Genomic DNA, 16267 nt, shown 5'->3' with positions numbered 1-16267 from the left:
TTCCCCGAGTCACCGCCACCGTCACCGCCACTCGGGGAAACGAGTGTCTCTATGGTCTGGCGCATCGCCACTAGTAATGGGAAAATTAACAACGGCGTTTGCCCTGGGATAAGAGTCGCTCCGCATCTTGCACTTAAAATCAGTGTTGGCGGTAACGCGTTACAAGTAACGGCGTTACCGGTAACGCGTTACTTTTTTCGGTAACTTAGTAACGTACTCGTTACTATTTAGGAACTGTAACGGGTAACGTACTTACGTTAACATTTTTCGGTAACGTGAGGTGTCACGTTACTCGTTACTTTTTTTCTCAATTATCCCGGAAGTTTCACACAAATTTCCCTCGTCTCATAGGCGCCACTATTGCAGAGCTCGCCCCGACGTTCTATTGTCACAGCGGCGTACTCATGCCAGCCCGCCAGGCGTTAATTGAATAGACTGTTGACGAGTTGGTAATTCATGATGAATGAAAATAGTGCGAAAAAACGTAGGACGAGACGAAGAAGGCTACAGCGCATGCGCTTGTGCTTTAGCCTTCCTCGTCTCGTCCTACGTTTTTTCGCGCTATTTTCATTAATCAGGCGTTGAGAGTACCACCCAATGCGTCCTTCGAGTGCCTATTCAGGGTAGGTGTGGACGTATTGATTATGAGAGAGGCAATCTGTCCGATGACAGCGTTCAAATTCAGCTGTTGCTTTATTTCTACAAGAAGCTGTAGTTATTGGAAAATTCTCCTTGCAATAATCTAGCGATGGTTATCAAATTTGTTTTCAAAATGAAAGTTGCTTCTTTCTATCGGCAACTGCGGGTACACGTTTCTATAGTTACCCAATTTTTCAGCGAACGAGGGTGACCTTGAACACCTTCACATAAACGCTCGCAATTTTTTTAGTCAGGTATACAGATTATTAAAGGGGAGAAATACATATGTGAAAAAATCTCCCCCCCCCCCGAAACTATGCCGTTTAAGAATTTCTTTATGACTATTTGATCTTCTGCCTTGTTAGTAGAAGCGCACTATCAGAATTACTGTAAATTTGTTGACAGTTGTGGTGTTTTCTTTAAGGAGAGCGTTGATGATAAGATGTAATTTGTGTTTAACGTCACACTGAGAAAATGGATTTACCATGTGCCACAGAGTTAGCAGCCATCACGTGTAACTGTATAGGCGACTTTAGGTCACTCCACTATTGCGAAGCACTGTCGTTGCCGGGGGGGGGGGGGGGTAGGTTGAGGGTTTCAACCCTCCTCTACCCCCTGCCCCGAAATCTTTCAATTTTCCATGTGTATATGTACAGGCACACATACAAACGAACGCACAACCATACATAAAGTATGGCTGAACGCTCCCCGCCCCAGCCCTGAAAAAAATTGCTGGCTACGCTACTGTTGCCATGGTACGACACATTTGTGCAACGTATTCTCGTTAAATCGGTACTTCGCGCAAAAAATGTTAGTGATGGAAATTTTGTGTGAATTATAAATATCACCTTTCTAAAACTGTTATTTGGGGTTCCTACAGTGTAAATGCGGTGAATAAAATTTCTGACTATAGAGTAACGGCAGAAGTAACGTCCGTTACTTTTTTAGGGTAACTGTAACGGTAACGCGTTACCTTTTTAAGAGGCAACGTAGGGCGGTAACGCATTACTTTTTCGTTAGCGTAACGAGTAACGTATTTAGTTACTTTTTTTCGGTAACGCCTACAACACTGCTTAAAATGCACGAAAAACAGCTCCTGAGATATTAATGACCCACAAGTCGCGTTGGCCAGTCTACGGGCATGCGAGCGTAGCTGCATACTCGAAATGTTTCCCTAGATACAAACGCGCACATCTTATACACACTAATCTAGGCAGCTTACCGTTGTTTTCCTTACACGGTACCCAAGAACGTCTTTCACTCACTATAATGGCGGAAACTTATATTAGGCCTTTCTTGAAATCCCATGTAGCATACCGATGGAGCAAAATTGTAGACGTCTTGTACTGTGCAATTTCTATGCACGCCAATGCACTCCAGGTGGTTTAAATTACCCGGAGCCCTCAACGACGGCGTCTCATATAGCCTGGGTCGCTTCGGGAAGTTAAACCCCATAAAACAACGAAAACAAAGCCACACAACGTACACACGCAATTATACCTATACGTATGAGACCCGGGCCTACTACGGGCCTGGCTCAGGCCCGAGCCCGACCCGAGCCCGAAGACCAAGGGCCCGAGCCCGGCCCGGGCCCGATCCAAGAACGCCTTACCCGGCCCGGCCCGCGGGCCGGGCCGGGCCCGGGCTTTCGGGCCGGCCCGGGCCCGTGCAGTGCTCTGGCTGGGAGTCGAACCCGCTACTTCGTCGGGCTCGGCAGTCAGGAGAAGGCCTGGGGGACGATGACACGATGGGGCGTTGTGTAGCACGGCAGAAGGCAAGGCCATGGCGTCGTCTTTCCTCCCTGCGATTGCTCCAGCGTGCCGGAACAGGCTCCGTATCTTCGTGGAGTGTCGGCCATACACTTTTTTTACGACGCGGGCCCTATCTCGTCCTTTTAGGTGGTCATTCCGCTGACCGCCCATCACCGGCGCAACGCCGTTATCTGGGCCGACCTCAACTCCTGTATGCGTGATGAGCCGTCGGGCGCGCCTTTGGTCGTGCTTCGTTAAAAAATATATATATATAAAATAAAAAGTAAACAAGCAGTTCACAGGGTTAAGATTTAATGAAGACAAGAGTATAGCCGACATTATTCAACATTTTGCACTAGGGGAATAGCCAGAAATTTTTTACGAGGGGTTGGCGGGTCAGCCACCCTTTAAACATATATATATATATATATATATATATATATATATATATATATATATTATATATATATATATATATATATATATATGTATATATATATTATATATATATATATATATATATATATATATATATATATATATATATATATATATATATATATATGCAAAATCGAAAAATATAGGGGGGTGGGTGCGGTGGTTCAACGCTTCCCCTTTGGTTGCGCCAGTGTTTTGCACTGCGCTGGTTCGACTGCCAGCCAAGGCGGTCGCATTTCGCAGGAGGCGAAATGCAAAACACACATACACCAATGCACTTAGGTTTAGGTGCGCATTAAAAAAAAAAACCCGGGTGGTCCAAAATTAATCCGGTGTCCTCCACCACGTCGTGTCTGACAATCATGTCGCGGCTTTGACTGGGACATTAAGACCATCAACTTCTTCAACTGTGTTTTCAAACACAACTGAAGGTAACGTTTGTATTTGATGTCAGTTCACTGCGTTTTGTAATCTAGTGTAGCAAGATCCGACACCGGAGCGCGCGCTGTCTATCTGGTCTTTTGCAGCGCTGTACGTAGTTACGTGCAACGCGGTAAGACCAACTTTCCACGCTCTCTACCGCATCCGGCACAACATCGAGCCTCCTCGAAGGCGCACAAACACAACCGCCTCGTGACTTTATACCGAGTCCCTTTCGGCACACTGATACGGCACGCGTGTTGTATCGTTTCTTTTTCTTTCTAATTTTTTTCCCTCGTCATAACCACCACGCAGCCTGAAAAAGCTCCTTCGGAAAAAAAAAGAAAGCGTCTCGCATCCAAATTTCGACATCGTTGTGCCATCGCGCGCGTAGCTCGGCGGTTTCGTCATGACTAACGCCATTTCCGCCCCCCCCCCCCTCACCCCCACCCCCTGCCTTACGGTTCCCCTTCGTCCGGTATGGCCCATGACCCCCCTCAAAGACCCAGTGGGGGTTCTGTGAGAGGTCTGGTCTGTGTACCGCCGTCGTCAACAGGGCGAAACCAGCTGCCGATAGCGCGTCGCCTCCTCTCCCAAATGTCTCTTTCTTGAGAAAGGGCAGAGGCGCCTCTCTTACGCTCCCCCACCCCTCTGAAGATGGTGGGAGGAGGGGGGGGCGCTTCGTCTGCTCGTTTTCGCCTGTCTCCGACGGGACTTCTCAGAAGGCGACCATGAAAAGCGAAAAAAAAAAAACACAAACACAAATAAACACAGAAAATCGCCTCTCTGCCCCCGCTTCTTCGTAAAATGATCGCCGCAGCGAGCCGCTCGCTCCGTTGTGCTGTGCCCCTCCCTCAACCCCCTTTCCAACGTCCCCTCCCCCACGCAACGCTTTCTCCCTTCTGTCGAGGTGCTGGTGGTTTGGTGGTAGCGGTGACTCGGTCAAGATGGAACGCGCCGCGCCTGTCCTCCCTCCTCGCCCACACAACACTCTTTCCTCCTCTTCTTCTCTCTCCCATCTCGGTCCGTACCGCGTGTTTTCAAAACGCTGAATTGCCTGCTCTGGGCGCGGCCTCCGAAAGTTCGTCCGAAGAAGCTTGCCTCCTATTTTCGCGTGTTTTGTATTCTGCGGAACTGCCCAGCCTACGAACGACTTCAGATGCTACGCAAGCGCTGGCACTCTTCGAGAAGAATCAGGCGAGTCTGCCGGGCCGGCCACTTCGCATTGCACACTTCTATGCACTTCTTACCCGGGCCTGCGAAGTGGGAACGGTTCTAAATTTAAACCCCGACGCCGGGCGCCGAATCCGCCTCCCCAGATTCCCGAGCTCGCCACACGAGTCGAAAACCGACCGACCCTGCAGTGACGGACAAGCCGCATCTTCTAGTACGTACAAGCTGACTGAAGCAGTAGCATTCCTGTCTCGACTTGCCCTCTTCACGTCTAATTGTCGCCGTTCCCATCCTGGAAAACGTCAAAAGCGACGACGGACGGCTTTTCCCCGTGCTGCACGGAATTGTCTGCCGTCCTGCCACGGAATAGGCCTTCCAGTGAATCGTTGTTCCGCCTCATCTCGTGAGGTGGTTGGTTTTAGTTCCCGACACCGAGGCTAAAAGAGAGAAGATTGACGCCTGTGCTATCTTCGAGGGTGGTGCTTGTTATGTGCCTGCCAGGAAGCCGTGGATACTCGTGCCGTGGTCTACTGCGCGCTTGCTTGGGTGTGCGGGTGAGTGAACGAAGTTTAGGAGGATTTCTTGGGATAGTTGGTGCTTCTTAACAAAAAAGAAATACAGCTTAACAAAATTCATTGCGGGGCTAGTTGGTTCATAGTCTCAAATACAGGATAGCGCGTACTCGACACAGGACAAAGAAAGAGCACTGATGCACAGGACAAGCGCACAGGACACAGCGCTTGTCCTGTGCTTCAGTGTTCCTTCTTTCTTTGTCCTGTGTCGAATCCGCGTTTTCCAGTATTCAAGAAAAAGGAATACGCTGCGCAACCTGACACTCACATAGACCAGACGAGCGCAGACTGTGCGGAATAAAAGTTAGTCGCAAGTCTGCGCTCGTGTGCTGGCCTATGTGACTGTCAAGTTGCGCAGCGTATTCCTTTTTCTTGAGTGGGTGAAGCTTTATTAATGTATACGTATACATAAAAAGAGCGTATCTCTTGCTTCTTTCGTGTTTAGTTTGTTCTGAGCTGTTCGTCACAAGAAAAAAATGTGTAAATGTATACTAACTAGCTGGGCAGGCCATCCTTATTATGAAGTAAAACAAGCGAAAAATGTATCCTGTCTGCTGGCTCCATTGGAAGGCGGATTAACGGTGCTTCTGGATGAGGCACGTCCGGCGAGCCGAATTCCGATAAAACGAGGTCAACGACCAGGTTCAGGTTGACGATGTCAGGACGTATGTCACAGCTGGCTTATTGCGCAGCGCACCATGCGAGCGTCTATATCGAGCGATTTCGTTTGCGGCGTGTCAGACACACTAGTGTTTTAGCAGTGCCCGATTGGATGAATGGATGCAACACTTTCATTGAAAGTCCTGAGGTGCCGGTTAACCGTAAGAAAATACTCGGACCGTCGTGTTCGGCACGTAGCTTTCTTTAAAACCCTTTTTTAGCCTCGCGAGTTGCTCATTACGTACGGCAACGTGATGAGGTTACCGAATTGGCTAATAGAGGACTTGCAGACTAAAAACTACGTGCCGACTACGACGGTATGCTATATCCGTACTTTAATATGTGTCTTAGATGTGCGCCGTGCATGAAGTGAGGCGGTGTCTTGTGGAATCTGTTGTCATGTATCCAGCGGTCATAACAGGTCGTGTCACTTTAGAGAAGACCGGCTCGCAGGAGGTGACCGGAGCGTTCCGATTGCAACTCTTGGCATGCCCATATAAGATGGTATGCATCTGCTTGCATCACTGGAACAGAGCAGTATACGGACACGCAGCACTCAGCGGTAAATGCGACCAGTTCCCCCTTGAGACGACAGCCGGTGTAAGGGCCACCCCTGCCCGAAGCATCCTAAGCATGACTTCCCCCAAGGGGGACCGTACGTTAAACCGGCACTGCTAAAAGATCTTTAACTGCCACAAGTATATGTGTTTGCTAAAGTGGATGCTTAGGCGAATCAGCACGATGTACTTGTAATAAAAAAAAGCGCAGTATGTAGGCGGGAAACCAGTAAAAGTAGAGACTCAAACAATAGCGTTATAGTATGCGTCCTTCCTCCTTTAGTGATATAACGCCTTATGCGCAGCTGTCAATTCGAAGCATATGCGTGATCGCGCAATACGAGCAGGCGTTCGAATGTTCAGTGGCTAGCGGTTTCGCCCTGCCGATTTCGAGGTTGGCTGTTCGAATCCCGGGACGCATTCCAATGATCGCAGAATGTGACTGAAAACACTTGTTCGGGAAAGGGAGTTTGAACAATATGTGAGCTAACGTTGCCATTTGAAAGAAGGCATTTTCCCTTATCTAGTACATGGGTCATTTCTGAAGGGCATTTGATGACAGGATTCGAGGGACACATCGATACTGGTCCCAAGAATGACTGAAATTCGGACGCCGATTCTCAACTATAGACTTTTTTTTTTTCCCACAGGTTTTAACTAATGGTGACCACAAGGGGTGCCTCGCGAAAAAAGAAAAACGCTTGAGACCAGCCACGTCTGTGTAGCTCATGAACATACTTATTAAGAATAAAAAAGTGTGACGACAGGCACGTGCGGGTCGGGACGCGTGTTTGATACACCTGGTAGTATACAATGATCACATATACGCACAAATAATACGTACAGACACGCGTACGCAGATACAATCGAGTGTAATCAGCGAATGAGAGAGCGCAGACAAACCTTTCCGGTAGCCATGTAAGAACTATACATATAGGGTCGTTGCTGTGTACATGCCCCTCTCACGTGTACACGCACGCTCATCCACCCGTGCGCGCGCACGCAGCTTTCAGTTTAGTGTCGTTCACTGCCATCACATTACACCTAAAGGAAAGTGCCCACTACTTCCTTATCATTATGATCTTTGTTATCTGCTAGAGCTTACGTATCCTCCCTTCGCTATACTCAGAAACGGTGGACGCGTCGAGCGGTAAAATCTTGCCACAGTTAATTCTGGGGGTTTTTACGTGCCAAAACCACGATACGATTACGACGCAGGCAGCAGTTGAAGACTCTCCGGATAAATTTTGACCACCTGAAGAGCTTTAACGTGCACCTAAAATCTAAGTATGCACGGGCGCTATTGCATTTCGCCCCATCGAAGTGCGGCCGGAAATCGAACCCGCGATCTCGACCTTAGCTGCGTGACTTTGAATCTATTGCAGCCTAGAGCATCCTGGCTATCTCATTCTGATTGTCTTTTTCTTCACTCGAGCCGTCTATTACTCAATTGTACTGTTATAACGTACCTCTGTATATAACGACTCGGGTTAGGTCATTTTTCACGCCAATACACTAACCTTGTCCCTTGCATATCTCAACAGCTGACCGGTTAATGGTACTTCAAGTCCAGTTTCTCTCAGAGCCTCTGAATGTCCTGACAATCCAATTCTGGCTGAATGTCCTGACAATCCATTACAACGTGCTGAGTAGTTTTACGCTCCTTTATTGCAGCAGGCGCCGCGTCTTGTTGTGAATACTTCTACTGGTGCCATATTTTCTTTATACATTCTTTAATTTTTAAGCGGAGTTCTTATAACTCACGGATTTCGGTGGCGGCGTCGTGCGTGAAAAACCGGGTTGTACTGTCTCTACGACTCGCTAGCTCTAGTCGTGAAACATCCAAAGGTGAGACAGAGCCGGTGATTAAAACAAAACGAACTTATTTACTGGTACACCAAAATAGGAAACGTCCACGCAGCTCAAAAGGTTCGCTGGCGACTGATGTGTTCCCGAGTCCTCCGGGCTCTCTTCCTTGCCCCCCCCCCCCCCCCCACACACACAAAAACAACCGCTGACACTGGTGCATGTGTCCCCCGTTTTATGGCCCACTTCGGAGGGGAGAACAGTAGCAGTTTCAGTCAGGCGCGCTTTCAATGTTCCACGGACACGGGGGCCGTATACTAGACGCGTGGCTCTTCCCAGCACTCGAAACTCCAAAAGAACTGTCCACGACACGGGTGCTGGCGAGCGCACTAGAAATGCGGCCCTCGAAGGTACGTATTTGTATGCGCCGTTTTCTAATAATTGGTGCGCTCCCGGTCGTGGTCTTGTCGGCGATCAGCCGTTTCTGATACGGTGCCTTTTGTCGAGGTGAATTATCGTTTCACGTTGCCACGTTTCATTGTTGCCTGGATATATGGACGCATGACCGTTGTTGTTGTTGCCTGTGGCAACTGAAGTGCTGCGTTACTAAGCACGTGGGTGAAGGTCCAATTCCCGGCATAAGGAAACAGTTAGGAGGGAGCATTGCGTAACGCAATAGAAGGAAAGAAAGAAAGAAAGAAAGAAAGAAAGAACGAAAGAAAGAAAGAAACGAACGAAAGAAAGAACGAAAGAAAGAAAGAACGAAAGAAAAAGAACGAAAGAAAGAAAAAGAAAGAAAGAAAGAAGGAAAGAAAGAAAGAAAGAAACGAACGAAAGAAAGAAAGAAAGAAAGAAAGAAAGAAAGAAAGAAAGAAAGAAAGGAAGAACGAACGAACGAACGAAAGAAAGAACGAAAGAAAGAACGAAAGAACGAAAGAAAGAAAGAGAGAAAGAAAGAAAGAAAGAAAGAAAGAAAGAAAGAAAGAAAGAAAGAAAGAAAGAAAGAAAGAAGCAGTACGTCAGGCATTTCGCTTGCAGCCATTTTCCCGATAGGGAAAGGGCTCCTTCATTACGTGTTATACGTGTCATTTTCCTCGTCTGGTCTGTTGTTTACGTCGGCGCTGTTTTGCTGCGCATTTTTTACTGCTTCTGTCCTTTGCAGGGTCGCGTTGTCGGTACCGTTATTGAAGCCGCGCCTGTCATTTCCCCGGTTAAGTCTCGTTGACAGCGCATTTGCTATAAAAAGGCGATTCCGTCAGAAACAATTAGGAAATTCTTTTCGAAATAGCGCGGAACGGAGGTTGCCAAGGGGAAGACCGGGGGGTGGGGGGGGGGGGGGGGGCTGGGACCGTGTACGACTCGGCGCACGTCAAAAGCACTTATAGCGTGCTCACGTGCCTCCGAAATTTAACGAAAAACGAAAGCTTGCTTTTCAAAATGCGTGGTGTAAATCACGTGCGTCGGAAACACGGCAACCTTGTATAGCCACGGTAGCCGGCAACTTAATCGGGAAAAATCGACTCAACTCCGGCGCGCATATACGTCGGACATGCCACCCCAAGACTTGTGCTTACTTCGATACGAAAAATAAAATAAAGGAACAAAAAACTTTCCGTGAGATTTTTTTTTTTTTTCTAAGCCAGAACAGGTCAAATTTCGCTTCCTGCTTCGCGTGGCGTGTCTTTGAGATATTATTCATATTGTAATGAAAAGAACAAACACAAGAAACAAATGGTAAAAAATGGCGACTCGACAGCCTCCGGCTACATGCAGCAGCTTTCGTGCTGTTTCCATTTTTTTTTATACGGAAACAGCGCAACCTACAATGTAGGGTATGAAGTTTGGATGTTAGCTTTACTATAGCAGACACAGTCATTACCGTAGGCGTTATTTATCACATTCTATGAACATCGGTAAGTAGGCTAAGCCGCTATTTGGTGTCACCATGGTGTCGACCACAATGGTGTCAAGATGTCATCTTGTCGTGATGTACTACAGTACTCAAGGATTCAAACGCAACGTCAATTTTCTTTTTTTTTTTGTATAACGACTGGTATGCGCAATCGCTCGTGATAACCATGTCATGTCGCGACGAATCTCGTCCCTAAAGATAATGTTGGGTCTGATCTACGCGTTCGAGTCGAAATTACGCTGATATATGATCCGAACTGAAGACGGTGGACACGAAAGTATGTATACGTTAGTTACTTAGCCCTAAATTGTCCCGTTTCAATCCGTGAGCACTGCACATGACATGAACATCATGCTATTCATGTCATGCCGATTTTGTTTATGTATACCAAGATAACGAAACTACCGATAGCGCACAAATACGTATATATGCGGCTATAGACATACAGATGGATGGATAACAATAACTGTTCGGGTTTTAGGCCTCAAAATCACGATATAATTCTTAGGGACGCGGGGCTCCGGAAATTGCGACCACCTAGGGTCTTTAAAGGGACACTAAAGAGCAAAACTATTTTTCTCGCAACCACGATATAGTCTCCCACCATACCAAAAACACCACGCTTTCTGCACGAAGACGCTTAATAAGCGAGAAAACGCGCAAAAAGAAAATACAGCTGGCGACGCCACCTTGGAATTCCCGCACCATTTGCCGTGACGTCACATATTTTTGACGGCGCCTGCTTGGGCCTACGTAGTTCCTAATTGGTTAAATCAATGTAAATTGCCCTCTGAGGGGGCCAGAGACTTGACATAACGAGTTTGTGGAAATTTCGGCGAGCCAGTAGCGCCAAAATATGTTAAATGCTCTTTGAAGTCTTTTACGTCACGAATTACAAAGGTCGGCGCGAAACTTAAAAATGAAACTGTGAACTTGGTTTTCTCCTCTAATAATAAACCTATGGTGGTGAAATAAACTACACAAGAGTTCTCCGAGCACACTTTATCAATCTAAACCAATTCATTGTTTCTCTTTAGTGTCCCTTTAAGGTGGACCCAAATCTAAGTAAACGGGCCTTTATAGCATTCCGCCTCCAGCGAAATGCGAACGCCGCGGCCGGGATTCGATCCCGCGACCTTCGGGTCAACAGTCAAAGATGGATGGATAGAATAATGGAATGAATACGCTCACAGTGCCTTTGGTAAGGCATGAAATGCTTCGCACTTAATATCGAACTGTTCAATAATCAAGGTGGTTGCTTTGCGCGGACTCGACCGTTTCTGTATGCAGCAGCTTTCGATCATGCATGCCGTAGCTGTCGTACCTTTTTTTCCTTTTTTTTTTCTTGATGCGGAAACGGCGCACCTGCCCTGCCCCGGTTTTCAGTAACCTATCGAAGACTGTCACCCACGTGGAATATCTGCACTGTCGCTGCAGTTCAACGATCCGTCGTGAGGCCACGTACAGTAGAGGCACGCAACAAAACGATCACACGTCTCTCTACCAGTTGGCATACATCGAAACGAACCGCCGCTCCAAGAGGTATTTCGCAAAAGTCTGTGAGGTGTTTATTATTTCGTTCACTAGAAGTTTTCCTCAGTTATAGTTTACCAACGCTTCGGCGACACTAATCGCTGGAATCGGTATGTACAGGAAGCCGTATTTGCTCATGGGCGACTTAAACCGTGACCGGCGGGTCGCCCACGTGTTGTGACGCCCGCTGTGGCTTGAAAGTGTACGGTTATATGAAGCAGCTTACGCCGAAATGATAACGTGCCGCGTATAAGGGTTGAGAGGGACGTTAGGCAGGGCTTGAGTAAAAGTGCGCCTATACGCATCAGCTTTCTTTGATTCCTGAAGTTAGGGGAAACTTTGATCTATATCGGAGTCATACACGGGGTGTTCTCAAAAAAAAAAAAAGGAAAGAAAAGAAAACAAAGATCTTTTATAAAATACTATAACCGCGATGTGCCCCTGTCGTCTTCCCACACGAGTTCTTTTTTATCAACTGTTCCCCTCGGCGCTGGTTACGACCGGTGCTCCGCTACTGACCCGAAGGTCGCGGGTTCGATCCCGGCCGCGGCGGTCGCATTTCTATGGAGCCGAAATGATAAAGTCCCGCGTACTGTGCGATGTCAGAGGCAGTTAAAGAACACCAGGTAGTCGAAATTTATTTATTTATTTATTTATTTATTTATTTATTTATTTATTTATTTATTTATTTATTTATTTATTTATTTATTTATTTATTTATTTACAAAACCCCCACAGGCTCCAGCAGGAGTATTGTGTGAGGGGGGGATTATACAGTGTATAAGATCACATAAGTAAAGCATTAAAACGATACATGTTATGCTAGATAAAGCTATGAAACAACGTTATATAATTGTTAGCGAGAGCAAGCGTGACATACCACTAATAAACAAAAATGCAGAGATACTCATTTGTAAGGATACACCACTTGACAACAACCAATTATACAATAATTAGTGAAGAGCATGTATATGATTTAATGGAAGGAAGAAGCCACTAGTCATGAAAAAATGGTGGTTACTTCGTGACGAAACAATATAGGGTCATGAATGTTGACAACGTTATCGGGAAGACCATTCCATAATTGAAGTGCTACTGGCAGTGCTGATGAGTTGAATGCGTTAGTGCGTCCGAAAATGCGTTTGAAGGAACGATTATTGTGCAAACGGCGGGACGTTCGTGTCGGTTGGGAAAGAGGGAGGGTGGTTACGTGTTTACCGGATGCTATTTTATGAAATAAGCAGATCAAAGCGATCTTTCGGCGGGAATCTAAGGAAGGCAATGACAGCGAAGATTTAATGTGAGTGATGCTGGCATGTCGGCTGTAATTTTTAGCAATGAAGCGCGCGGCGCGGTTTTGTACACGTTCAAGGACGTCGATTAGGTAGGCCTGATGAGGTGACCAACTGGATGAGGCAAATTCAAGTTGAGGACGAACGAATGCTAGATATGCGAGTGATTTGGTCGATGTTGGAGCGTCGTTAAGGTTACGTTTAAGGTAGCCGAGAGTGCGAGATGCCTGTGCTGAAATTTTATCTATATGCGTGATCCATGATAGTGTGGGTGATAGATGCACGCCAAGGTATTTGTAAGATGATGTGCGTGTTACATGACAGTTATTAAGGGTTATTATTAAGGGTGACAGTTATTAAGTTATTAATTTTCGGAGCCTTACACAACGGCGGGCCTCATAATCAAATCGCGGTTTTGGCAATACCCCTCGCCGACACACATGAACGCAAAGAAAGAAAGAAAGAAAGAAAGAAAGAAAGAAAGAAAGAAAGAAAGAAAGAAAGAAAGAAAGAAAGAAAGAAAGAAAGAAAGAAGGCACGCACACACCAGGCTTCGCTTGCCCCCATTTTCCCGACAAGGCAAGGGCTCCTGAATGTTCTTCCTTTTTTTTTCACTCTTGCACTCGCACTTCCTGACATGTGCCCGTGGGCGTCACCGTGCCGCTTCCTTCGCGGCAAAAGCGGTTCGAATGCGCATGTTGCGTTCACACGCATGCGTTAAGGTGTACCGGTCAATACGCAAGACCGGACTGTATACATTTAACGTGAGCGCGTGCACGTGTTCGAAGCGACTCCTTTTTTGGCGACTGTGTCGAACAATCTCGCCATATACGCTTCGGCTACGAATCGTTCTCGCTTTTTGCTGCGCAAATCGATGCGCCGTCCGTTCGATCCGACGCGCTTCTGTCACGACCCAGGCATCGAAGCATAGCTGGCTCATCCGCCGTGGTATCCTAGTGGCTGCTAGGGTCTTGGATTTGGATGCGATAGCGATGAAGTGAAAAACAAAACAAAAAACAAAGCCCACCTTGCACTAAGCCGAGCAAGACTAGGTCAAAACAGAGCTGGTGGGCACCCAGCTCATCCTGACTTGGCTGGGCTTTTATCCTCTCACCTGTCTCTTCCCCACCACTTGCTTTACTATACTATACTATACTATACTATACTACGCTTTCCCTCTTTATCTTTTCTTTAGTCTGTGTCTTCCTACATCTTTCTTTCTATGCCTGTAGGCAAACCTCGACCATAACATCTCTGCTGTAAATCTCCTAGTCAAAAAACGTCGTAGTCAGCACCAAGCTTTTTTTTTTTAACTTTCTGGCCGCGCGAGTTCCTTATTGCGTACGGCAACTTGATGGCTTGCTCAAAGTGGTTGATAAAGGTCTCGAAGGCTAAGAAAGCTACGTGCCGACCCCGACGGTACGGTAATAGCCGTACCGTATATATGGTTCATTTCTGAAGGCGATTTGACGTCAGGTTTCGAAAACATGACGATACTGATTTCCACAATGACTAAAATCTGGACGTCGATTCTGAAATATGGAGTTTCGTTCCACGGTGACGTTTCGACTTATAGAGACCGTGCATGGGGTGAGTCACGGAAAAAAAAAAAAAACAAATGCTCGAGACCAGTCATGCACCTTTGTAGCTTACCCGCTATTCATTGCAATATAGGCGATAAAATAATGCGAATACTATTCAGCAAAATCACAACTTTATTCCGTGTGAAGCCGGGGGTCTTTAATTAGCAAAAGGTCCGCAGACCGCGTAAACGAGACCCCTGGCCTATGCTAAAATACCCAAATCAGCAACCGAAGCGTATGCTGCTGCATGCATCGAAGATACAAACGTGCAGATAACGCCGAATGGGCGGGCACACCTTCGCTTCCGATGATGCACGCATCATCGCCAACCGACAGGTTCGTCACGTTGTGGCGGCGTAATTCATCGGAACGAGTTGGGTCAGGTGTGCTGTCAGGCGTTGCGCATCCGTCCTCGGCTTCACGCCTCCGCAGCTGCCGATTTGCCACTCGGCGCTCCCTCGTCAATATCGCGCGTAATGACTTAACAGAGTTGCGAGGAGCCTCCTCAGGTGGAGGAACACTTGATGATGGTTACAATATCTAGATACTTTTGTGTTATGCATATACTACAAGGTATGTTCGCGAAGCGACGAGATGGGGTCTGGTAAAAAGAATTTGTTCATCCCATAGGTACGTATTATTTGAATTCTTCGGGATAGTTTTCTTGGGCGTCGATGCACCGAGCACAACGCGATTCCCCACGGCACAGGCTCCCAGAAAATCAGCTGACGTGACCTCATTCAGAGTCTCTGTTACAGTCCGTTGGAAGTCAGGAACACCGTCGAAACGGTGACCGTTGGCCTCTCTTGAACTTTGGGGACAGGAAAAAGTCATCAGGGCTGTATCAGAGCTGCATCAGGCCTGGTGACTTTTTCCTGTCCCTAAAGGTTCAAGAGAAGCCGGAAAGGTAACCGTTTCGACGATACTGTTTCCTGTATCAGGTTGACGTGATGGATGTGCAATGTAGGCGTTTCTCCAATGCGTGTGCCTTCTGAATAAAACAAAAGAGAAGAGATGAACGGAAGAGAAAGAGACAGAGAAAGAAACAGACAAGAACAGAGATGAGTTTGCTAATTAAGCTCACACTAATTAAGGTATTGCTAATTAGGGTCTTGTTAATTAAGACCGCGTTAATTAACATCATGCTAAATAAGACTTTGCTAATAATCTAGGTCGGCCACAAGCTACGCTGTTAGTCCAGCCTTGCATCACTAGTGTAACCTGCCCACATTTTTTACGAGATACAGTCTCATTACTAACAGAGGCCTGTACGTTTATGTGTTATGTATATATGCGGGCTTGTGTGAAGGGGAGTGTGAGCCTACGTACGTTCATGCGTGCGCGCGTGATTGCTTGTTTCACTTTTCCCGTCATTTCTGTGGCGTCCCTTCTCCTGCGCTTCATTCGCGAGATTCAGAGCCGGAATGTCCAACGAGACGGAATGTACAACGAGACTGAATGTCCAATGGGTCACGTGACCGGCGAGACTGAATGTCCAACGAGACGGAATGTCCAACCGAGACTGAATGTCCATCGAGACTGAATGTCCAACGAGACTGAACGTCCAACCGAGACGGAATGTCCAACGAGACGGAATGTCCAACGAGACGGAATGTACAACCGAGACGGAATGTCCAACGAGACTGAATGTCCAACGAGACGGAATGTCCAATTTAGAAGAGATAAACGTGCCCTCGTTTGAAATTTCTCAGACAACTGATTCATTGGGTTAAGATAGCCTAACGGAAGATCGCATTTTTTTGTGTGTTTTGCAAATATTGACTGTCTGTGGCGTCGGGCGTCGTATTTTTGTTTCCGTACTCGCTTTACTGCATTTATCATAATTTCAAGTTTTGTTAGTTTTATTTCTATTTTGTATTTTTAGTTTTATATGTATGTTGAATATGTTACTTTATTGCTTTATTTTGTTT

General features: G+C 46.7%; 1 protein-coding gene across 3 annotated transcripts in view; it reads left to right on the top strand.

Moving 5' to 3' along the window:
* Nucleotides 1-16267, top strand: part of LOC119407095 (galactosylceramide sulfotransferase) — a 96212-nt gene that overhangs the window by 51941 nt on the left and 28004 nt on the right. Inside the window, exon 1 of one of the 3 annotated variants that reach the window (XM_037673930.2) lies at nucleotides 4442-4975. The exons of the other annotated variants lie outside the window; for them this stretch is intronic. Coding sequence (XP_037529858.1) covers nucleotides 4910-4975 — 66 coding nt within the window. The 5' untranslated portion in view covers nucleotides 4442-4909. Of the gene's footprint in view, nucleotides 1-4441; nucleotides 4976-16267 lie in introns of those variants that run through there. 3 annotated transcript variants of the gene reach the window in all.

The sequence above is a fragment of the Rhipicephalus sanguineus genome, chromosome 10, assembly GCF_013339695.2.
Source record: "Rhipicephalus sanguineus isolate Rsan-2018 chromosome 10, BIME_Rsan_1.4, whole genome shotgun sequence".
Classification (NCBI taxonomy): Eukaryota; Metazoa; Arthropoda; class Arachnida; order Ixodida; family Ixodidae; genus Rhipicephalus; species Rhipicephalus sanguineus.
This window is presented reverse-complemented; position numbering and strand designations above follow the sequence as displayed.